The sequence below is a fragment of the Haliotis rubra genome, unplaced genomic scaffold, assembly GCF_003918875.1.
Source record: "Haliotis rubra isolate DU_JTF1 unplaced genomic scaffold, ASM391887v1 Scf74, whole genome shotgun sequence".
NCBI classification, from domain to species: Eukaryota; Metazoa; Mollusca; class Gastropoda; order Lepetellida; family Haliotidae; genus Haliotis; species Haliotis rubra.
In genome coordinates, this window is record NW_025767457.1 from 2,233,234 (window position 1) to 2,257,536 (window position 24,303).

Sequence of the window (24,303 nt, forward strand, 5' to 3'; positions counted from 1 at the left end):
TAGATTCAGGGTTGGCATCTCTGACATGGAAGTTGATAAATGATGAACCATGCTAGGTACATGTTGATAAATCTATTACACCATTACCAAGTGCTGATGCTGAAGGCCCATCTTACCAAGGTAGCTCTACTGAGGATTATGGCTGTGTGATAACTCGCTGCACCTAACAGGCTGCATGAGTTGCATGATCCCCAGGGAGTTGAGTTGGTTTAAAGAATGCCAGAAAGAAAGACATCCGTTGAACAAGGGAATACTCCAGCACCTTGAGCATGCACTAGTTGCGTGGATATGTGCGCTTTATACATATATTTAGGAGATAAACATCGCGTGTTGGCCAATTTCAGGGTGTTATTGAGTATTTGAAGCATGGGAATTCATTTGGAACCGATGGCGTCAGCCGGAGGTTTCAAATGAAATATTCCCTGCTTCAAATACTCAATAACACCCGGAAATTGGCCAACACATGATGTTTATCGACATTGTAAACACAAAAGTAAACCAAAAGGTCCACACACGTTTTGTGTCTGCACTCATTGACATCGAGTACGGGACCAGCAGTGAAATGTCATCAGCCGGCCGTTTCAGCTGTCTCCCATGGTAGCATCTGGAACTGCTCATTTGTGACGTCATTCGGACTTTACGTCACAATATCGTTTAATGACGTCATCACAGCTGACGACGTAACAATACAATGGTGTGAGCGATGTTTGTATGTAATAATACGCTGCGAATTTCCGGGAATCGAATACCATTTGATCATGTTTTTCAACCAATCAAATTAAAGAACACAGTGACTTTTGGTTTAGAATATATGATAATAATCATAATCGGTTGATGTTGTTTACTGGTTCAGGTGTTAAAGAATGCCCACAGTTGGAACGTTCTGACAGATTAACTTGAGTCTTTTAGGAAAAATGAGCGGCTTTAAGTTCTTTCAGTTGTATATTTTAACACCTAGCGGACATACATGGAGTGACAGTTTCAAGTCTGTATATGGTGTGTGTGATGTTTCCAGTGAAAACGCTGGATGACCTTGCCGAGGCTTCCCGCAAAGCCCAACTTGTACCTCCACCAAAACCGGGCGAGTCTGTGGTGTCTGTACAGAAAGCTGCAGCTCGCGTCATTGCTCCCTCTGACCTGAACTTTAACCCCCACTACTGCCAGTACTGCGGTATACAGTCCAACAGTGAGAAGCAGTGGGACAACCACTGCGCCTCGGAGCGGCACACGTTCAACGTCAACTCCGACAAGGATCATCAGTGGAACCATCGCCAGCCTCCCTGGGGAATACCATCCTCCAGTTACGACCTCTGCGCTAAGTAAGTTTATCTTGTATGTTTAGGTGATCAGTATGACCTTTTATTCATTGGTTTGTTTGTTTGTTTGTTTGTTTGTTTAATGCTGCACTCAGCAATATTCCAGAGAAATGGGTGATCTGTAAATACTTGAGTCTGGTGCAGACAGTTCAGTGATCAACATCATGAGCATCGGTGTATGGACATTGGGATGTGATGTGTCAACCCTGTCAGGGAGTCTGACCACCCCATCCTGTTATTCACCTCTTTCCACAAGCATGGGTTGTTGAAGATCGATTCTAACCCAGACCTTCACGGGTTGTCCCTTTATTAATATGGTTAGATTATTTACAGTGTTATGTTTTCTTGCTGGATTATTGCTGTGTGGCATAAAACAAGGTAGTGAGAGGCAGACATGCACAGACATGCATGAGCATTTCCATTATTCTCAAAAATTCATTCTGCCTGTGGTTAGAGAATTCATATAATGGAGCCATATACAGTCAAATCCTGATGAGTCGAATGCTGGTGTCTCGAATATTATGCATAACTCGAAGTACCTGTCGGTGAGTTCAAAAGGCAGATTAGTGATTTTACGGATATCACTGTCTGTGCTAATCAGACTGGAACTGATAAGGTGCCCCTATTAGTGATATGGAAATCATTAGATAAACAAATGCTTAGGCGGAGGAATTAGGATGGGATCATCTTTTTTTCTACCCTCATAGACATACCTATGTCTCGAATACATCGATAAGTCGAATTTATTACTTGGTCCCCAGCGATTCGACTCATCAGGACTCTATAATTCATGATAAGATACAAGAGGAAAATGCGACCGTGATTGGAGAATGGGTACAATGTACAATGGGTATGTTTTGTGGGTTTCTCTACTCCCATTTTAAGATTCAAGGGTATATGAACCCAGGATTCACAAATTCATGATTTACATGATTTGGCCTAAAGCTGGAGAATTCAGGATATAATACAATGAGAACACATACCTGTTCATGAATTCATGATATAGCAGTGTGTGTAATATGCATGACATGTTCCATATTATTGCAGACACATGATTGATGAGAGGTGTCAGTACTCCCATGTTCCGGAGATGTACAACCTTTGTAACTACGCCCACTCGGAGGAGGAACTGGACGAGTGGAAAGAGCGCTACGAGTGGCGGCAATTGAAGAGAGACATGGCCAAGAAACAGAAGGTCTTTTCCTACATGGATCAACTCCTTGAGAAGTATGAGACATCCGATTCTGGGATCGCTGTTGTAAGTCGTAATACTCTCTCTTTTGAAATATTTAAAGAAACCCCTTCTTCATTGATCATTTGAAGTGATGGTTGTGATTCTTTTGAGAGGACAGGACTTTCTTGATCAAATCAAACAGGTCACTGATTTCCCAATTCAGTGTTTGCCTTGAATCTGACACATTGTTTTGGTTCACAAAAAATAATTTTTCAAGGAGTTCTTTTTTGTCGGAACCTGGACATGTAACAGCATCCATATATTGTTATCCTTCCTTACTGCTCCAACTTCTACGACCGCCTCCATGGTGTAGTGGTTAGAGCGTACCAAAAGGCGTTAAAATATGGTACTTGTTGGTCCCTGCCTGGCGCTCGGCATTAATGGGTACAACAAGGACTGGTCGGCTCGGAGTCAGTATAATGTGTCTGAGTGGGGTATTCATGCTTCCCTGTGGCATGGTATCTCAGTGAACTAGCACTATAAAACCAGCTTCAGTCTGGGCTAGTACAAGCAGCCGCACATACACATACACACGCATGCACGTCATCATATGAGCGAAATATTCTCAAGCACGACGTTAAACCCAATTTCACCTCACCTCACCTCCAACTTCTACATGCCTCTCACTGAAGTTATTTGACCACAGTCATCTGCTCCAACTTCTAAATGCCTCTCAAGGAATATTTGACCGCATATTAGGTCAAGTGTGATAAAATCCCACAGCGTACTTGTTTGACTGCAGTATCTATACACTAGTTGGAGCGTTAACCATTTGCCAGACTCCTGAGTCTTGTAAAGTCTGCATGGGCAGAAAAATCAGGTGAGAGTGACAAGTAAGGCTGGTCACATGACTGTTTACGCGGGAAAGGGAAAAGGGAGGTAACTCGTGGGTGAGTGTATTTTTACGTCCGCTTCGGGAACTTCAAGGGATTCAAGTGTTCCACTACCATTCGCAAGGGAAAGGGAGATAAGCAAAAGATTATGAGTCAGGATAAGTATAAAAATATCAATTTTACTTGAAAAGTACATTCTGGTGTCCCCCGCCGTGATATTGCTGGAATATTGCTGCAAGCGGCGTAAAACCAAACTCACTCACTCACTCCAGGACACAAAGTCGGCTGTCTGACCTACTCAGCAGGTTACAGTTACCATGGTAACACCAAAAGGTGATTTAAGCACCTTTAGTATGAATTTAGTTACCAAAACCTATTCATTTCCCCTCAGTCCCCTAGTGCACAGCATGAAATCACTACACCTTTTTCAGATGTCGGAGGAAGTTGAAGGTGTGACGGTCACTCCGCCCATGGAGTCTCTGAATGTGTACAGAGAGGATAAGAAGGCTTCGCTTGTGTGGACATACATCATCAGGTCAATTGTAAGTGTCAACATATACCTTGGATATAGGTCACCACAAACCTGTGAACATCTGGGATAGATTTTTTTTTTTCATTTCTTTACAAATACAATGAGTGAGTTAAATAATTAAGGTACACTCGAAATAAGATACAGTATAAATCAGAGCAGTAACAATTCTAGATAATGAATTGGCACTTATATGAAGATAAACATTGACATTGGGCATGACAGCTGGTCATCTAACATAACTGGTCTAACATATACAAATAGCAATTTAAAAGGTATGATTAAGATGCTCATGCTGTTGATCATTGGATTGTGTGGTCCAGACTCGATTATTTACAGCCCACAGCCATGTAGCTGGAATATTACTGAGTGTGGTGTTAAACAAGTAATAGTAAACAAACAAACGTTCATGCTTTGGACCACAAGTTTCCAGGACTTACCACTGGCTGAAATATGCTTGAAATGACAAGCTTAATAAACAACACACACAAAAAGATATATATATGTTTTCCGAGTCCGTGTATCTGTTTGCATATTTCTTTCTGAGTTGTGTAAAACCTGATGGTATTATGCCATCATCTTTTCAGAATCCTCTTCAGAAGGTAGCCCTGCTGTACAACCGAGACAGACTCCACTTCACCATCTGCTCTCAGGATGGCAAAACTCACCAGATTGCTCCTGGAGACACGTTTGAGAACACAGATGCCAAAGGGATGGCTTGCTATAGAGTTGACATCAAGTTTACTGGTGGCATGTTCGGCTCCTTCAGCCAGTGGGTCATCTTCGACTTCGGCTCTGCGCCCGTCCTGGTCCGGAAGATGTCCGTGGAGGTTGGTCATCAGAGGATCCATGAACAGGTGCATTCCCTCCGACAGAAGTTGGCATTTGATCGATGGACCAGCCTCAATCGGGAAATAATACGTCCAGGCAACATGTGCGGAGATGAGTTCAACGAACAGCTGCTAAGGAAATACAAGGAGCCCAGTTCCTCGGAACATGTTGTCACCCAGAACAGCATCATCGCGGAGCTCAACCGCAACAACTACATCCACAAGATGCACAAGCTCCTGGAACTGGAGGAGATGACCAGACATCACATCATATCCAGGTCAGCATCACCATTTTATGTATGGCAGTCATGTTAAAGTCACGCCACCATAACTGTTGGGAACCGTTACTGAAATTTCTCGAGCATATTGGAGTCCTTTTACTTCTGAACGATGAAGTGAGTGAGTGAGTTAAGTTTTACGCCGGACTCAGCAATATCCCAGCTATATGGAGGCGGTCTGTAAATAATTCTGAACGATGAAGGCTTTATGGGTATGTTTGACCTGTTTTTTATAGGAAGTGAAAATTTCTTTTCTATTCTTCAGTTTTTAATGTATCATGGCAGGCGTGTTAAGTTTAATCACAGTAAGTGAAATTTCTCAAGAGCATTTTGGAGTCCGATCTGTTTTACTTCTGTGAAAATTTTGCGGACAGTTCTTTAATTCTTCACTAGGGAAATGATAAGTCTTTGATAGACTGACACTTGGAGGGTTTTCTACTACTGTTACCCTCCACCCTTTGGTATTTCACATTACAGTAATGACAAGACCCCTTGTTTTTGCATTCTTTATTTCAAATACTGGACCTTTTCATCCTTGAAGGGCTACAGATAAGGGATATACATGCGTAATGTACGCCTAAAATTCAATGACGTAATCTACGACATAATTTAAGATCTCAAGTGTATCATGTACGGACAATACCTTTGTACAACTAGCGTATATAAAATTTAATAGCTGAAAAGTTGTTTAATATTATAAATAACAAACCACATCACCGGCTCGCTCACACAAAAATGTGTCAGTACTTCTTCAAAATTCTCAGTACACCTCCACTTGCAATATGAGGTGTAAGTACACCCACATCCTCTAAAGTTATCTGGAGCCTTGCTTGAAGTTTTGTAGTTATATGACAGGCATATAGTAAACAACTTTCCTCCAGCATCATGTGATTGGGGGCCGTGGGGTAGCCTAATGGTTAAAGCGTTGGCTCGTCATGCCGAAGACCCGGGTTCGAATCCCCACATGGGCACAATGTGTGAAGCCCATTTCTGGTGTCCCCCGCCATGATGTTGCTGGAATATTGCTAAAAGCGGCGTAAAACCAAACTCAGTCGGTCAGTCACGTGATTGCTGTGACAGCTGTGTTACAAGGTTAAAATGATTGTTGGCTGTGAACAACAGCAGAAATCATTGCCCATGTTATCATGGTCATCATACACAGACTAGGCTGACCCAGACTCCCTTAACTTAGGTTACTGGTAAGCTGGAACACTGCTGCCAATTACATGTATTAAAAGTGCAGCTTAAGCTCTTACTTCATATCAAACTATTTTCAGCTATAGATCAATATGATCATGAAGCATGTAAATATTTATGTGTTACGATTTTCCTTGCTGCAGCTACAATCTCCGTACTGAAATTGAAATCATCAATCAAATAGAAGACAAGTGTGCAATCTACCCTCGACCTGGGGAAATGTTCGGCAGAGTGCATCTCACAGAGAATCTCACAGAAGACACAAATGCCGGCAAACTGATCCTGACCAGTGTCAAAAAGGTTCTGATGGCCCCAGTGAATGACAGCAAGAAAACTGTCTATGAGGCAAATATTGTGCGCGAGGACAACTTCAACTACGACGGCCGAGGCAAGGAGTACATCTACCTGTGTATTCCGCCTGTGTGCGTCAAGGGGCTGAAGATCCGGCCAGAGATGAAGCTGGAGCTGGAGATACAGTTCCAGATGCATCGCCTCCACTTCTGCCGCATGCACTACGCCATTGACTGCCTGAAGAACACGGACATCGTGTTCCCTGACTTCGTCCAGCTCAGCCCTGAGTGGAATGAGAAGCATGTCCTAAAGATCAGGTAAATATGATGATGGTCTCTCTGGGTTTGTGACAGGTGTGATTGAAACTGTTGAAGCATGTGCTTAGATCAGGTAAATATGATGATGATCTCTCTGGGCTTGTGACAGGTGTGATTGAAACTGTTGAAGCATGTGCTTAGATCAGGTAAATATAATGATGATCTCTCTGGGTTTGTGACAGGTGTGATTGAAACTGTTGAAACATGTGCTTAGATCAGGTAAATATGATGATGATCTCTCTGGGCTTGTGACAGGTGTGATTGAAACTGTTGAAACGTGCTTAGATCAGGTAAATTAGTCCAGGAGGAGGCAGCTGAAAAATTTCAAATCGTAGCCTCCCCAGTACTGATTTGGTTTGAGACTATTTTCAGTTAGTATGATGTCTTGGGCTCATGAAAAGGCCTGTAATACTCTCAGATTGTGGTATCAGTTTTTTTTTACAGGCCATTATATGTGGTGGGGGTCTCCGAGCATTTTCGTCACATTTGGTTTGCTGTCCGACAACACCTGAACGTTTATCATTAATAGTTTTTTTACTATCAATCTGCCCCCTTTCATTATGACTTCTGTGTACTGCTAAAGGATGTAGAAATTATTTGACATAATTTTGTTTTGAAAATCAAAATGGCCGCCATTTTGGCCGCCATTTTGTTTTGTCGGTTTTGCCTTCTCGGTACTTAAATTTACATAAAAATGAACAATCGAATGTTTCCATTTACATCCAAAGTTGATACTTTTGATGTTTTTGACACTTGTTTCTCCTAGAGTGATGACTTGGGCACAAAACAAGTTATTTTGTATGATAATATCGTGTTAATTAAATGTTTTACAGCTTATTCTTTGAGACAGGGTATTTTAGCCATTCTCCGACTTTTCATGGAAATGTGTGATGGTGATTTATTTAATGGTAGTTAACATTATTTTTGTTACTAAAACAAGTTGTTTTGTTTTCTTTACTTCTAGAGTGACAGCATATTATTAGAATTTTTATATATTACCCAGAATTCAAAATGGTCGCCTAAATGGCCGCCATTGTAGTTTAACTTCATATACTTAGTGGAGGACTAAATTTGTACTGATATGAAATCCAAACAACTCATTTGGTGTCTAATGTTTAATACAGTTTAGAATAGAGCTAAATTTCAATGATATTGTCAATCAAAGCTTCACACTCCTAAAATATTTGATGAAATAACATTATCCAGAAGTGTTTGAAAACTATGCTTCATGACCGATAACTACGCTTAAGCTTTGGTTGTATGTATTCAAATTGTTCTATCAGATAACTCTTAATCACATTTGATGCATCCATAAGCTTGCAATTAACCCTCCTTTTCACTTTCTTTCATTTCATATGTTACTTCATGTCAGAATCGACCTGTAAAGATCCGGGTTAGAATTGATCTTCAATAACCCATGCTTGTCGTTGGAGGTGACTAACGGATCGGTGGTCAGGCTCAGCTGACTGGGTTGACACATGTCATCGTGATCCCAATTGGCGCAGATTGATGTTCATGCTGTTGATCCCTGGATTGTCTGGTCCAGACACTCCATTATTCACAGACTGCCGCCATATAGCTGGACTATTGCTTAGTGCGTGTGAAACTAAACTCACTCATGTCAGAATCGGAGTCATCTACTGGCAACAAGTCGAAGATGTTCGGCAACAATCATCTGCCATACAAATGAACATGCCTCTGTACACACTATATCATTCTTTCTGCTGGCATGCTGACCTTTTGCATTTACACGATGTCAGTTCAACCAATCCACGGGAGCAGGATCTCAACACATAGAATAGGGATAAGCTGACCATCACAAATGCTCCAAGCATGGTCAACTGGTGAAGGAATGTTCATGATTGGTTGCAGAGACTGTTTCCAAACATGGACTTGGTAGTTTACTGCTCAGTGTGATGTTTTAGATTGTTGGATGTTGGTAGGAGGTTTCCATTGAGTATCTTGTGTCATCTACAGACATATAATCACTGGATTTTTTGGTACATGTATAGAACTCACAATCTGGCCACAAGATGTAATGAGTGTTTCTTGAACATCCAACTTGTCATCCATTTGTTGTGTGAAGCTTCACCCCCTGGGCTTTACAGCCTTTTGGGAATCAATGTAGAATAGGTTTTCAGGTTCAGTCGATGTAAAGGTGACCACAAGTTTGTCCTGAAGAGTTCAATCGACTACTTATGAAGTTATCCCTTTGCTCTGCCCCAATCTGTTTAACATGCAAGAGGCTGTGAATCATATCCTTTGGGACAACAACTTCACTTTCAATGTTCACAGACATAATTTATTTGAAGATTGAATGGATTTGTCATCAGCCTTGATGTGAACATGGACATTTCTAGTGTTCATTTTACAATGGCTCATTCAGATGGAAAAATTAAGAAAGAACATCAAAAGCGGTTTGTTAATTGAACATGAAAAGGAAGTTTTGGTCCTTCGCTGCTTATACTAGCAGAAGCTTAGAATGTTGCCAGTTCATATAGTTGATGGAATGGCAAAATTGCAAATGTTCAGAAAGGGAACTGCTTCCAGATTTGGAGACTTGGCTGATATGCATTGGGACAACTTCACTTCAATTCTGAATCGAACAGACTACATTAGAGTTGATGTTGTTTGGGACAGGTATGCATAGACGAGAGTCAATCAAAGTAGGGGAGCAAATCAAAAGAGGATCGCCAACGGCGTAGAAGTCAAGATTGTTGGCAAAACAAACCAATGCCAAGACAATGGGACAAACACATCAGCAGTCAACAAGTCTAGTCTTGTAGTATTTATGAACTAACGATGGTGTTCTGTTGATCCAGCCATGCTACCTGTGGGTAAAGCCCGAGTCACACCAAGGTAGTTCTTAGGATGTCCTGACTCGCCCAAACAATAATTGTAAAGTGAGCTCGAACGGATAGAACGTGTAACTTTTGTATAAATTACAATGCTAGTTTGATCATAAACAGTTCTCAGTACGCCTGTCTCCTCTTTACCCCATTCCCAGACAGTTGGTGTTACGCTTAGAGTGGGTAAAATTGCCCGCTCACCTCGTGTGGACAACGTTTTCAAGCAGTCCAGTCCCGCCCTTAGTCACTTTATATCCCTTCTGAACTAGACCTATCTCGCTCTTAACAAGCACAACCCCGTTCTAACTCATTCTTAACTAAACCAACTCATTTTCAGGCACTTCTTCCCATTCTCACTACTTTCTCAATTCGCTTCTAGTGCTGCAGTCGTAATAGCAATCACTTCCTGGTTTCGATTTGTATAAATACCCTGCCCATTCTTATTCCGCTTCAGTTTCAAGGTGGAAACATTGACATCACCATGCCTCCAAGGAAGAAGAAGGGTGGAAAACTAATTTTAAAGAGGTCAATGTGTTCAAGAAGTTCATCAAACATGGTGTGGGTGATTCTCAAGACATTGTAGAAGGACTCATGATCATCAAGGCGGAGCTCGCCCATCAGTTGATGATAATGTCCCACAACTATTCACCTCTCAGGTTTAAGCCAGTTCCTCACCCAACAAGTTCTTGTGTTTTCCTTCTTTCTTGCTCTACCAACTCCTTGTACTCTTGCTCTGCTTCCATAAAAATGGGGCGGTGGGGTAGCCTAGTGGTTAAAGCGCTATTCGTCACGGCTATGCTGGTTCGATTCCCACATGGGCACAATGTGTGAAGCCCATTTCTGGTGTCCCCCGCGTGATATTGCTGGAATATTGCTAAAAGCGGGCGTAAAACTAAACTCAGTCAGTCAGTCAGTCCGATAAAATTGCAGGAAACCAGCATTCAATATTTTGACAACTGCAAACTTGTTCATAGAAACTCAATCCCAAATGACGCACCATGTTAAAAACGATGTATATATATAATTCTACCTTGTCATATCGTAATGCACACAGAGTTGACAAAGTAAGAACTGCATGAGAACTACATAAACATACTTTACGGTAGTAGAACGTGATGAGAACCCATTGCAAACTGTTAAAACCTTCTACTACAAGCTTCTTCAGAACAATTCATTTTCTTTGAACATAATTGATTGGAATAGCGACTAACTAGAGTTCAGTAGAGTTCTGCAAATGGGATGGACCAGTTGGAAACTGTACAAACGTGATTGCAATTGATGCCGGACTGCACTACGTCCCGCACACGTACCCAGTAAGATTGAAGCGCCGCGATTCCGTTCGTAGTATGGCAATTCCGTTTTTAGTATGGCAATCTCATTTTAAGTACGTTATTACTCCGTCCAATTTTAGAACGTGTAGAACGTTCGACATGGGGAATTAACTTACAGAAGTCCTCTGAAAATCACCAACAAACATTGACACAATTGGGTGACAATCTAGATCTTCAAGAAACACTCATTACATCTTGTGGCAAGTTTGTAAGTTCTATGTATGTACCAAATAATCCAGTGATGTTTGTAGATGACACAAGATATTGAATGAAAACCTCCCACCAACATCCAACAGTCCCAAACATCACATTGAAGTCCATGTTTGGAAACAGTCTCTGCAACCAATCATGAACATTCCTTCACCAGTTGACCATGCTTGGAGCATTTGTGATGGTCAGCTTATCCCTATTCTATGTGTTGAGATCCTGCTCCCCGTGGATTGGTTGAACTGACATCGTGTAAATGCAAAAGGTCAGCATGCCAGCAGAAAGAATGATATAGTGTGTACAGAGGCATGTTCATTTGTATGGCAGATGATTGTTGCCCGAACATCTTCGACTTGTTGCCAGTAGATGACTCCGATTCTGACATGAGTGAGTTTAGTTTCACACCGCACTAAGCAATAGTCCAACTATATGGCGGCAGTCTGTGAATAATCGTGTCTGGACCAGACAATCCAGGGATCAACAGCATGAACATCAATCTGCGCTAATTGGGATACGATGACATGTGTCAACCCAGTCAGCGAGCCTGACCACCGATCCCGTTAGTCACCTCCAACGACAAGCATGGGTTATTGAAGATCAATTCTAACCCGGATCTTTACAGGTCCGATTCTGACATGAAGTAACATATGAAATGAAAGAAAGTGAAAAGGAGGGTTAATTGCAAGCTTATGGATGCATCAAATGTGATTAAGAGTTATCTGATAGAACAATTTGAATACATACAACCAAAGCTTAAACGAAGTTATCGGTCATGAAGCATAGTTTTCAAACACTTCTGGATAATGTTATTTCATCAAATATTTTAGGAGTGTGAAGCTTTGATTGACAATATCATTGAAATTTAGCTCTATTCCTAAACTGTATTAAACATTAGACACCAAATGAGTTGTTTGGATTTCATATCAGTACAAATTTAGTCCTCCACTAAGCATATGAAGTTAAACTACAATGGCGCCATTTAGGCGCCATTTTGAATTCTGGGTAATATATAAAAATTCCTAATAATATGCTGTCACTCTAGAAGTAAAGAGAAAACAAAAACAACTTGTTTTAGTAACAAAAATAATGTTAACTACCATTAAATAAATCACCATCACACATTTCCATGAAAAGTCGGAGAATCGCTAAAATACCCCTGTCTCAAAGAATAAGCTGTAAAACATTCAATTAACACGATATTATCATACAAAATAACTTGTTTTGTGCCCAAGTCATCACTCTAGGAGAAACAAGTGTCAAAAACATCAAAAGTATCAACTTTGGATGTAAATGGAAACATTCGTGTTCATTTTATGTAAATTTAAGTACCGAGAAGGCAAAACACTGACAAAACAAAATGGCGGCCAAAATGGCGGCCATTTTGATTTTTTTTTCAAAACAAAATTATGTCAAATAATTTCTACATCCTTTAGCAGTACACAGAAGTCAAAATGAAAGGGTCAGATTGATAGTAAAAAACTATTAATGATTAACTTTATGTGTTGTCGGACAGCAAACCAAATGTGACGAAAATGCTCGGAGACCCCCACCTCATATAATGGCCTGTAAAAAAAACCTGATACCACAATCTGAGAGTATTACAGGCCTTTTCATGAGCCCAAGACATCATACTAACTGAAAATAGTCTCAAACCAAATCAGTACTGGGGAGGCTACGAAATCCTATTTCTAGGCACCTTTTGAGATTCTCCTCCTGGACTAAATATAATGATGATCTCTCTGGGTTTGTGACAGGTGTGATTGAAACTGTTGAAGCATGTGCTTAGATCAGGTAGATATAATGATGATCTCTCTGGGTTTGTGACAGGTGTCATTGAAACTGTTGAAACATGTGCTTAGATCAGGTAGACAGTGATCTTCAGTTTACTTAAATTACAACACCAGCTGCTCCTATCACAATTGCATAGATTGATGCTCATGCTGTATTTTTTAGTTCGAAGATCTTGAATGACGACCAGATGGCAGCTGTGAAACACATCGTAGCTGAACGTACCGGCTACACACCGACCTTCATTATGTTTGGTCCATTTGGCACTGGCAAGACAGAGACACTAGCCCAGGCAGCGATGGTGCTCTTAAAGGAGAGAAAAGAGACAAAAATTCTCATCTGTGCACAATCCAACAGGTATAGAGGCAAATGTTAGAAATGTGCAGATACGTCCTCCATGTTTCCTATTTCAAGTTAATAAAAATGATCACCAGTGTTTCCCATTTCAAGTTATTTTAAATTATTAGTGTTTCCCATTTCAAATTATTAAAAAATTATCAGTGTTTCCCATTTCAAATTATTCAAAAATTATAAGTGTTTCCCATTTCAAGTTATTAAAAATGATCAGTGTTTCCCAATTCAAGTTTTTAAAAATGATCAGTGTTTCCCGTTTCAAGTTATTATAAATGATCAGTGTTTCCCATTTCGAGTTATTAAAAATGATCAGTGTTTCCCATTTCAAGTTATTATAAATGATCAGTGTTTCCCATTTCAAGTTATTATAAATGATCAGTGTTTCCCATTTCAAGTTATTAAAATGATCACAAGTACAATGGCAATGATGGCTATGCAAGTTTGTGTCATATTTAGTTGCTGTAAGGACTAATACACTTGACAAACTCTTTTATAATTTGTGTTAATGTTATTGCATGGAATCTTAGAAAAAGAGGACATTGATATATTCCTTTTAGAAAGCGTATTTAGATTCCATGCCATTTGAACTTTGTCTCCAGATAAATATGTAGCACGGTTAGTAAGGTGCTTGACTTTCTGTGTATCTGGCCCGTGAAGATCCGGGTAGAATAGGTCTTCAGCAACCCATGTGCTTGCCATAAAAGGCGACTATGCTTGTCGTAAGAGGCGACTATGCTTGTCGTAAGAGGCGACTAACGGGATCGGGAGGTCAGTTTCGCTGACTTGGTTGACACATGTCATCGGTTCCCAACTGCGCAGATCGATGCTCATGCTGATGATCACTGGATTGTCTGGTCCAGACTCGATTATTTACAGACCGCTGCCATATAGCTGGGATATTGCTGAGTGTGGCGTAAAACTAAACTCACTCACTCACTCATTCTTTGTATCTGTCTTGGATACTTAGTTCAAGTAGTCAGTGACCTCAGCTGTTGTTCCCCTCAGTGCTGCGGATCTGTACATCGTTAAACACCTGGACCCATTCCTGCGACGGAACAGCAGCGTCAGTCTCCGCCGCATCTACATCAAGGAGAGGCGAGTCAACACTGTGCCACCTGAGGTCCAGAAGTACTGCATCTTCAATGCCGAAAACATCGCCTTCGAGTTCCCCTCAAAGGAGGACATCATGAATCACAGGATTGTCATCACTACCGTAGAGACATCTCTGCAACTCACCAAGCTCGGCCTTCAGGTAAATACTTTGACCGTTTTTGACAGTGTGATATCCTGTGTAAATATTGGATACACAGTATAAATTGGATGGTGAATGTTGATCAAGGTTGTGAGCCTTCAGGTGAATACTTTGATCCTTTTGGACATTTTCTGAGGTATACTGTGTAAATATTGGATGGTGAATGTTGAGGTAGTGAGCTTTCAGGTGAATACTGTGATCCTTCTTGACATTTTTAAGGTATGTTGTGTAAATATTGGATGGTGAATGTTAATCAAGTTAGTGAGCCTTCAGGTGAATACTTTGATCCTTTTGGACATTTTCTGAGGTATACTGTGTAAATATTGGATGGTGAATGTTGAGGTAGTGAGCTTTCAGGTGAATACTGTGATCCTTCTTGACATTTTTAAGGTATGTTGTGTAAATATTGATGGTGAATGTTAATCAAGTTAGTGAGCCTTCAGGTGAATACTTTGATCCTTTGGACATTTTCTGAGGTATACTGTGTAAATATTGGATGGTGAATGTTGAGGTAGTGAGCTTCAGGTGAATACTGTGATCCTTCTTGACATTTTAAGGTATGTTGTGTAAATATTGGATGGTGAATGTTAATCAAGTTAGTGAGCCTTCAGGTGAATACTTTGATCCTTTTGGACATTTTCTGAGGTATACTGTGTAAATATTGGATGGTGAATGTTGAGGTAGTGAGCTTCAGGTGAATACTGTGATCCTTCTTGACATTTTTAAGGTATGTTGTGTAAATATTGGATGGTGAATGTTAATCAAGTTAGTGAGCCTTCAGGTGAATACTTTGATCCTTTTGGACATTTTCTGAGGTATACTGTGTAAATATTGGATGGTGAATGTTGAGGTAGTGAGCTTTCAGGTGAATACTGTGATCCTTCTTGACATTTTAAGGTATGTTGTGTAAATATTGGATGGTGAATGTTAATCAAGTTAGTGAGCCTTCAGGTGAATACTTTGATCCTTTTGGACATTTTCTGAGGTATACTGTGTAAATATTGGATGGTGAATGTTGAGGTAGTGAGCTTTCAGGTGAATACTGTGATCCTTCTTGACATTTTAAGGTATGTTGTGCAAATATTGGATGGTGAATGTTAATCAAGTTAGTGAGCCTTCAGGTGAATACTTTGATCCTTTGGACATTTTCTGAGGTATACTGTGTAAATATTGGATGGTGAATGTTGAGGTAGTGAGCTTTCAGGTGAATACTGTGATCCTTCTTGACATTTTTAAGGTATGTTGTGTAAATATTGGATGGTGAATGTTAATCAAGTTAGTGAGCCTTCAGGTGAATACTTTGATCCTTTTGGACATTTTCTGAGGTATACTGTGTAAATATTGGATGGTGAATGTTGAGGTAGTGAGCTTTCAGGTGAATACTGTGATCCTTCTTGACATTTTTAAGGTATGTTGTGCAAATATTGGATGGTGAATGTTAATCAAGTTAGTGAGCCTTCAGGTGAATACTTTGATCCTTTTGGACATTTTCTGAGGTATACTGTGTAAATATTGGATGGTGAATGTTGAGGTAGTGAGCTTTCAGGTGAATACTGTGATCCTTCTTGACATTTTTAAGGTATGTTGTGTAAATATTGGATGGTGAATGTTAATCAAGTTAGTGAGCCTTCAGGTGAATACTTTGATCATTCATGACATTTTTAAGGTATGTTGTGTAAATATTGGATGGTGAGTGTTAATCAAGTTAGTGAGTCTTCAGGTGAATACTTTGATCATTCATGACATATTTAAGGTATGTTGTGTAAATATTGGATGGTGAGTGTTAATCAAGATAATGAGCCTTCAGATGAATACTTTGATCTTTCTTGACATTTTCTGAGGTATACCACATGGGTACAATGAGTGAAGCCCATTTCTGGTGTCCCCCGCCGTGATATTGCTGGAATATTGCTAAAAGCGGCGTAAAACCAAACTCAGTCAGTCAGTCTGAGGTATACGTGGATCATGGGTCTTATGCTGAGTAGGGCGGTGGGGTAGCCTAATGGTTAAAGCGTTGGCTCGTCACGCCTAAGACCCGGGTTCGAATCCCCACATGGGCACAATGTGTGAGGCCCATTTCAGGTGTCCCCCGCCGTGATGTTGCTGGAATATTGCTAAAAGCGGCGTAAAACCAAACTCAGTCAGTCAGTTATGCTGAGTAATTTGATCAGTTTTGCCAGGAAATGGTGATGTGCTGTGTAGATGGTGTCTGTTAGTCTGGACAATTGGGCTTCAGGAGAAGATTTGGATTCTTATTGCTAGCAACTGATAGAATGAGAACTAACAATCATTATAGTGCCCTTTTAGGTAATTGTTTGGATGATTATTTTATTTTGGTGATCCTCTGTTAAAAAAATTATTTGCTGCAATACATAGCAGAGGTGTCGAGTAGATGAATATAAGAAACTGTAAATTTTCTAAATGTGACCTGGGGCGGTGGGGTAGCCTAGTGGTTAAGGAGTTCGCTCCTCACGCCGAAGACCCGGGTTCGATTCCCCACATGGGTACAATGTGTTAAGCCCATTTCTGGTGTCCCCCACTGTGATATTGCTGGAATATTGCTAAAAGCGGCGTAAAACCAAACTCACTCACTCACTCACTCTAAATGTGACCCAAGATACCTTGAACTTTGCAGGGCTACTTCACACACATATTCATCGACGAAGCTGCGCAGGCACTGGAGTGTGAGACAATCATGCCGCTGTCACTTGCTACTGAGAGGACCTGCATCGTGTTGACGGGAGACCACAAGCAGATAAGCCCCAAGGTTTACAGCCCAGAGGCAAGACAGCTCGGCTTCCACACCTCGCTGTTGGAACGACTGTACGCGTACTACGAGAGCTTCTCAGGGAAGATCGCCAACAAGTCCAACAACCCACTCAACATATTCCTCAGCATCAACTACAGGACGAAGATGGAGATCCTTCGCTTCATCTCCGCCATCTTCTATGGGGGACCAGATAGCCTCAAGGCAATGGGTATGTGAAGGTCATGCAGGCTTTTAAAGGCCAGTCGCTGACTTGGTGGATGCTCGTGCTGTTGATCACTGGATTGTCTGGTCCAGACTCAATTAAACAACAAACAAACAAACATATCTCACCCCGATGAAGGGGATATGGCTATGTATCCAAGGGCTACATCCCTTACTTGTCTACATTGCTTCAAACTTGGTAATCTCAGCTACTTGTTTGAATGACTAGTTTTGTGAGCTTTTGTTTGGTCTACCTAAACACAGGTATTAATAAAATCTGAAATTTACTGCAATTGATTCAGAAATTCGGAGGGCACAGTAGATAGGAGAGTTGTTTAAACTGGGATGATAATGATCCAACAGTTCCTGAACTAATCTGTATTCTGTTTCAGGAATTGTTCCTTCTGTGGTGGAGCTGACGCCACTGGTGTTCTACGTGGTTCAGGGGCGAGAGATCCAGGACTCAGACAGCACCTCCTACTACAACATGTCAGAGGTGGAGGAGATCGTAGAGAGGGTGGAGGACCTCTTCAATAACTGGCCCACTGAGTGGGGGGAGAGAGCACCTCAGGAGATTGAGGTCGTCACCCCATATTATGACCAGGTGTGTGTCTGACTGTTCAAGTACACAAACTTGCATGCATGCTTGTAGAAGTCCCAACAAGCTATGTAGTACCTGTAAAGGTGTTCGTCTTTAGCAATTGTCATAAGAGGCGACTAACGGGATCGTCATGTAGCTGGAAAATTGCTGACTGCAGCTTTAAATAACTAGTTTCATAGCCTACTGAGACACCATACATTTAGCTGCTCTTTCATAATTCTTTTACACCTTTCAGATGTAGCATGTTATTTTAGGGATTACACTTTCTTAGTAAAATACTGATTCTAGCCCTTTTTGGGGTTTAGTCCCCTCCTGGATTCAAACCCACTCTGACTGAGGCACACAAAATCAGCAATCTAACCCTGGTCACCACCATGGGTTCCACAAAACTGAAAGTCTGAACACTGATAATCTATACCACTTCTTTGTGTACCATTCTAACAAGTGTTAATTGGGACGGCTCAAAGCCGAAGCTATGAGTGCTTCGCTGAGAAAGTGTAATCCAAAATATAGTGTTACATGTCTGAAAGGCATTTTAATGCTTTTCACACAGTTTTGAGTGTGTTGACTTTTTGGCCAAACTCGAGACATAAACAGGGGTGGAAATAACCCATTGCCCGACATCCGAGTCCAGTGTTTTTTTCTGTCGGGCAAGCAAATTTGTATATCACGCTGTACCAGTGTCCAGTTGACTTTCCAATCTTAATAATGTTAAATCAACACGAAAACGGCCCAAATGTTTTTTTCAGTTCAATAGAGTCTGACTGTAACAAATGAGCAGGATCTGCCAACATTTTGTTGTGACACCTGATGTCAGTGATCCATTCATAATTTTCATCACTATTGTGTCTTTGTGCTCGGTGGATTCGGTTTTGATGGATAATCAGCTGGTTGTTTATGGTTTATATATTCTATATACTGATGTTTAACAAATGTATCCAACATTTTGGTAGCTAGTCTCACATACCCAGTAAATCATTTCCAGGTTGTTCTGATCAGACACATGTTGAGGAAGAGGAGGCCAGAGCTACGGAGAATCAGCGTCGACACAATCCACAACGTTCAAGGTTTGTGGGACTTTATTCCTTCATCTACATTATTATGGGCAACATTAGACTGACTGAGTTTGGTTTTATGCCGCTTTTAGCAATATTCCAGCTACATCACGGCGGGGGAACACCAGAAATGGGCTTCACACATTGTACCCATCTGGGGATTCGAACCCGGGTCTTCGGCATGACGAGCCAACGCTTTAACCACTAGGCTACCCCACCGCCCCATGCTCAACATTAGAGTGACCCCTTTTACTATGTGTGGGACATGTCAGTACATGGGTGCAGCAAGCTCATGATATGCATCTTGGTAACACCGCCCGGAGAGCGGAAGGTCGCGGGTTCGATCCCCTACTGCGTCATACCAAAAGACGTTAAAATAGTATTTGTTGGTCCCTGCCTGGCGCTCGGCATTTATGGGTACACCATGGACTGGTCGGCTCGGAGTCAGTATAATGTGTCTGAGTGGGGTATTCATGCTTCACTGCGGCATGGTATCTCAGTGGGCTAGCGCTGTAAAACCAGCTTCAGCCTGGGCCAGTACAAGCAGCCGCACCTACACATACACACACATGCACGTCGTCATATGAGCGAAATATTCTCAAGCACGACGTTAAACCCAATTTCACCTCACCTCTTGGTAACAGATCATGATATGATGCATGTAGCAATAGGCATATTCACGTTTAACTGTGGAAAAACTACTTGATACTTGCTTGTCATAAGAGTGAGTGAGTGAGTTTAGTTTTACACCGCATCCAGCAATATTCCAGCTATATGGCGGCGCTTGTCGTAAGAGGCGACTAAATAGATCGGGTGGGCAGGCTCTCTGACTTGGTTGACATCATTGAATCCCAACAGCATCGATGCTCATGATGTTGATCACTGGATTGTCTAGTCCAAACTCAATTATTTACAGAATGTTGCCTTATAGCTGGAATATTGCTGAGTGTAGCGTAAAGCTAAACTCACTCACTCAGTGTAAACTGACTCAGTCTTGAAAACATCTTAAATGAATCAGTGTCAAAAGATTGTTTGAATAAGAAGTTTTGAGAAGTTGTAATTATAAGCATTGTAAATTGAAGCAGTGTGGTGTTGAACTAACAATAAACAAGCCAAAAATTCATGCTTTGAACCACTAGTTTCAAAGACTTGCTACTTAACAAGCTGCCATGATATGGATGGAACATGCTTTTGATGTCTGCTGACAACCTTCATAAAGATGTGTACATGATACGTCACCATCTGTGTTGCAGGAAAAGAGTTCCGTGCCCTATTCATCAGTACCTGCAGAACTCGGCATCTGCTGGAGTCCAGCCACGTGGAGAACCTGCTGAAATCATCCGAGTGTGACGGTGATATCGGGGACTTCGGCTTCCTGTCAGACCCTAAGCTGCTGAACACAGCCCTGACTCGGGCCAAGTCCTATGTGTGTGTTGTGGGTGATCCGGTCGGCTTGTGTGCAGTTGGAGAGTGTGTCCAAGTGTGGAGGACTTACCTGAAGCACTGCGCCAACATGAAGAGCTTGTTCCCTCCATCAGTAACATACGACTCCATCAAGAGCCAAGTCCTCAACCTGCAGATGTCACCGATGGGACTGAGGTTGACAGAGATAACGGAACTGAGTCGTAATGCTGATGTAATGCAAAGGGCATCGCTGTCAGGAGCACGGGGAGAAAAGGATTCGAAGGTCTGGCAAAGCAAGAATGGCCCTGGATCTTCAACATCTCAGCCTGCCCCTGCATCATCTCATACACTGCCGCCATCATCTCGGACAGTGACGCCAACTCAGCAGCCTTCTCAGATATCGCGGTCTTCCCCAGTTGGTCAGAAACCAGTTGCACCCCAACCTCTAAGGCCCCTGGGGACGAATGGCTTCATGCCTCAACCACCTCCTCTGAAGCAGTTCAGTAGACAGCTGCCAGTTGCTGAAGACAAGCAGGTTGTCACACATGAATGTGATGGCATCATCAAGCAGATTGCTGCTGACGGTGGAGATGGAAGTCATCTGGACATGGAGTGTATCAGGGTGAAGGAAGATGGAGGCCATGCTGTTGTACATTATGATACCACCTGGGCCCAGGAGAAGAGGAGACTTCAGTCCGATGAGGATCAAGATTCAGACACGGCACTGTTGGATGAAGAGCAGGGACAGCGGAATCTCCTAAAGAACTACAGCATCTTCCATCTGAGAAGCTTGATCCAGAGTAGTCCTGACAAGTACAAGCACTGTGTGCTTCATATTGAATCATCCAGGAAGATGTTTGCCAGAGTAATCGACGTCACCTCACCGATCCACCAGATTAAACTGAGCAGTCGAAGACACTGCGGTCAAGCTTTCAACAATGACGAGGTGGTTGTGGAGGTTTTGGAACACGAAGCAGAGCATCATGAAGTCCATGGCCAAGTGGTTGGAATTCTACGACGAGCAATCGACCCCAGTAGTAAATCCTTTGTCTGCAGTGTTGAAGCCAGTAGGACTGGTGTCCTGATACCCATCAACAGAGGCATCCCTAGGATCTTCAACCTGACAACCCCGACACAGGCACAGATGGGGTCAAGTGAACAGGTCTGTGTGTACAGGTTGAGACAGGACCAGAAGGTGGAGTTCTCCCACTTTGAAACAGTCAATCCGAAGCGATGCAACCAGGAAATTGTTCCTTGTACGTTATTTGAAGTGGGACCTGTCGTTCTACTGTCCATTTGGAATTGTGATTGGTGTTCTACCAGAGGGCCGAGATCTGGACACTGGGATGAAATTGGTGGATCTGGAACACAGTGTCTCACAGAAAGATGTGGACAATGAGATTATGGCAATGTACCACAACTACAGCCTTCCTCAGGAGTTGTATAATTCCAGGGAGGACCTGACTGACAGGTGGTGCTTCACAGTCACGAAGCCGTCATCACAAGACCTTGATCAGGCTATGAGCATAGAGCAGACAGCCGATGGCATGTACGAGGTCGGGATGCACACCTCCGACATTGCCTTCTTCCTGCAACAGGGCTCCAGTGTGGATGAAGAGGCCCAGCGTAGAGGAGCATCCTTCTTCCCCCTCAGCAGAGATCCACTTCACATGTTGCCCAACAGGCTTAGTACAGATCTTTGTAGTATCCAGCCAGATGAAGACAGATTGACTTTGTCAGTTTTCATGACTGTTAATGGGTCTGGAGAGATCACAAAAGTAGACATGAAGAAATGCATCATTAACTCAAAGAAGAGATTCTCCTTCAGAGAAACGGAGGAAATTCTTCACAATTCTGAGGGTGCTCAAACTGACTACTTCACTAGCTGTATGGTGGTTCTGTACCAAGTTGCACTGCTATGGCGCCGGAACAGGCTGGGGAATGATTACCTGTGTGTCAACCTGGAAGGATCCAACAAGATGACCCCAAAAGCTCATCTTTTGATGGAGGAACTGGGGATCACTGCCAACCACCAAGTAGCAAAGATCCTGTTGAATGTCTATCCACAGGCTACACCCTTGAAATGCCAGGGGCCAATGAACCAGCAGCTGTCTGATGAATGGAAAGAAAAGCATGCCACAGATGCTATCAATACTGTGGCCCTGACCAAACCCTTCTTGGATGGAAACAGAATCTGTAAGTGTAGAGTAGCTTGTACATGCATCTTCACCTACATCAGACAGAGGGGGATCCAAGCTCAAGGAACATTTGATATTATCAAGGGTCTGTGGAAGACCTTATGCATTGCAGCAGACACAGGGAACTATGAGCTTGTCCAGCAGCTTATTGTTGCTCCAGAAAACCATCCTCAACTTGCCATCGCTCAAGCAGAGCTGTGCAGAATCCAGGAACCCACCAACTATGCATGTTCGGCTGATGTCAGTGCCGATAAACAGGGACACTACTCTCTAAATGTTACACCCTTCACTTCCTTCACAAGACCTCTCAGTAGCTACATAGATGTCGTGGTCCAGAGGTTGATGGCCGCCAGGATAGACAACACGGCCTGTCCATATAGTAAGCTGGACATTCAGACCCTTTGCAGTCAGTTCAGTAGCGTCCTAAACAGTGAACATAGCTACGATCAAGCTATGCTGACCCTCCACCTGGCAGCTGCCCTGAGAAAGAAGCCGATTGTTATGCATCCTGTAGTTGAGAAGGTAGATGACTCAACCATCACCTTGCTCTTCCCCAACATCAAGGATGTTCCTGTCTTGGAGAAGAATGTCAAGATGGTCCATCTTGGTCTAAGCGACAAGCCTGAAGTATCTGAAGATCCTGTAGAAGTGAAGGTAAAATGGCAGGAGAGGATCTACGATACTGCTGGACCAGTTGCAAACATGTCACAGGCAGACCGAGGTAAGGAATTGGACCCAGACAAGTTTGTGAACCAGGTTCCCGCCTTCCACTGGCAACGTCTGCTTAATGCCATCCGAGAGGAAGATTTCGCTAAGCTGCAGACAATGGTCTCCTCTGTCAGGGATCAAGTGGAGAGTATTGTTCCAGAAGGTCACTTTGCTGAGGATGTTTCATCTGAAGGCTCCAGAAACAGAAACGCTAGCAGCTTTGTAGATTTCTCTCTCAAGTTACATCCTAGTATGGTAATGTGTGTTCAGATAGCTGCAGAAGTTAACAAAGGTCTCCTGACTCCGAAGGTCCAGCTGCTTCATCTGACCCCAAAACTGGACATTTGTCTGGAACATCGCACCTCACCCATGAAATGCTTCACTGGCAGTACTGCCAAACCAGCGTCCAGACCCACATACAGCAGTGAAAGGGATTATCAGCAGTGTTGGATGCCTATCATTGGGATGGAGGCCGCTACCCGGGCAGTTGAGAGCCTGGAGAGCATCATTGTACATAATGTTAGTGTGGAATGGGGGCCTGCATCTGCAGCTTCTTACTCAGGCAAAATAACCCTCCCTGTAAACTTCTGTAAAGAGAGGAAGATCAAGTTCTCCAGCGATATCCAGTTCGATGACCTGCTTGACAAGAGCAGCTCGTTAGCACAGAGCTTCTTCCAAGACTTCATGTGTGTGAGGTACAAGGAGCTCCAGCTGCCTCCTGATCCAACTCTGCAGGAAGATGTGTCTGTTCTGTTGAACT

General features: G+C 42.4%; 1 protein-coding gene across 1 annotated transcript in view; it reads left to right on the top strand.

The window, feature by feature from the left end:
- The window catches only part of LOC124259857 (helicase with zinc finger domain 2-like), a 68,796-nt gene that overhangs the window by 31,877 nt on the left and 12,616 nt on the right, over nt 1-24,303 (top strand). The window contains 12 exon segments of the mRNA XM_046694073.1: nt 1,016-1,319; nt 2,364-2,574; nt 3,815-3,925; nt 4,500-5,020; nt 6,361-6,825; nt 13,166-13,357; nt 14,360-14,606; nt 17,242-17,584; nt 17,970-18,181; nt 19,164-19,245; nt 20,487-21,880; nt 21,882-24,302. Of these exon segments, the coding sequence (XP_046550029.1) occupies nt 1,016-1,319; nt 2,364-2,574; nt 3,815-3,925; nt 4,500-5,020; nt 6,361-6,825; nt 13,166-13,357; nt 14,360-14,606; nt 17,242-17,584; nt 17,970-18,181; nt 19,164-19,245; nt 20,487-21,880; nt 21,882-24,302 (6,503 nt within the window).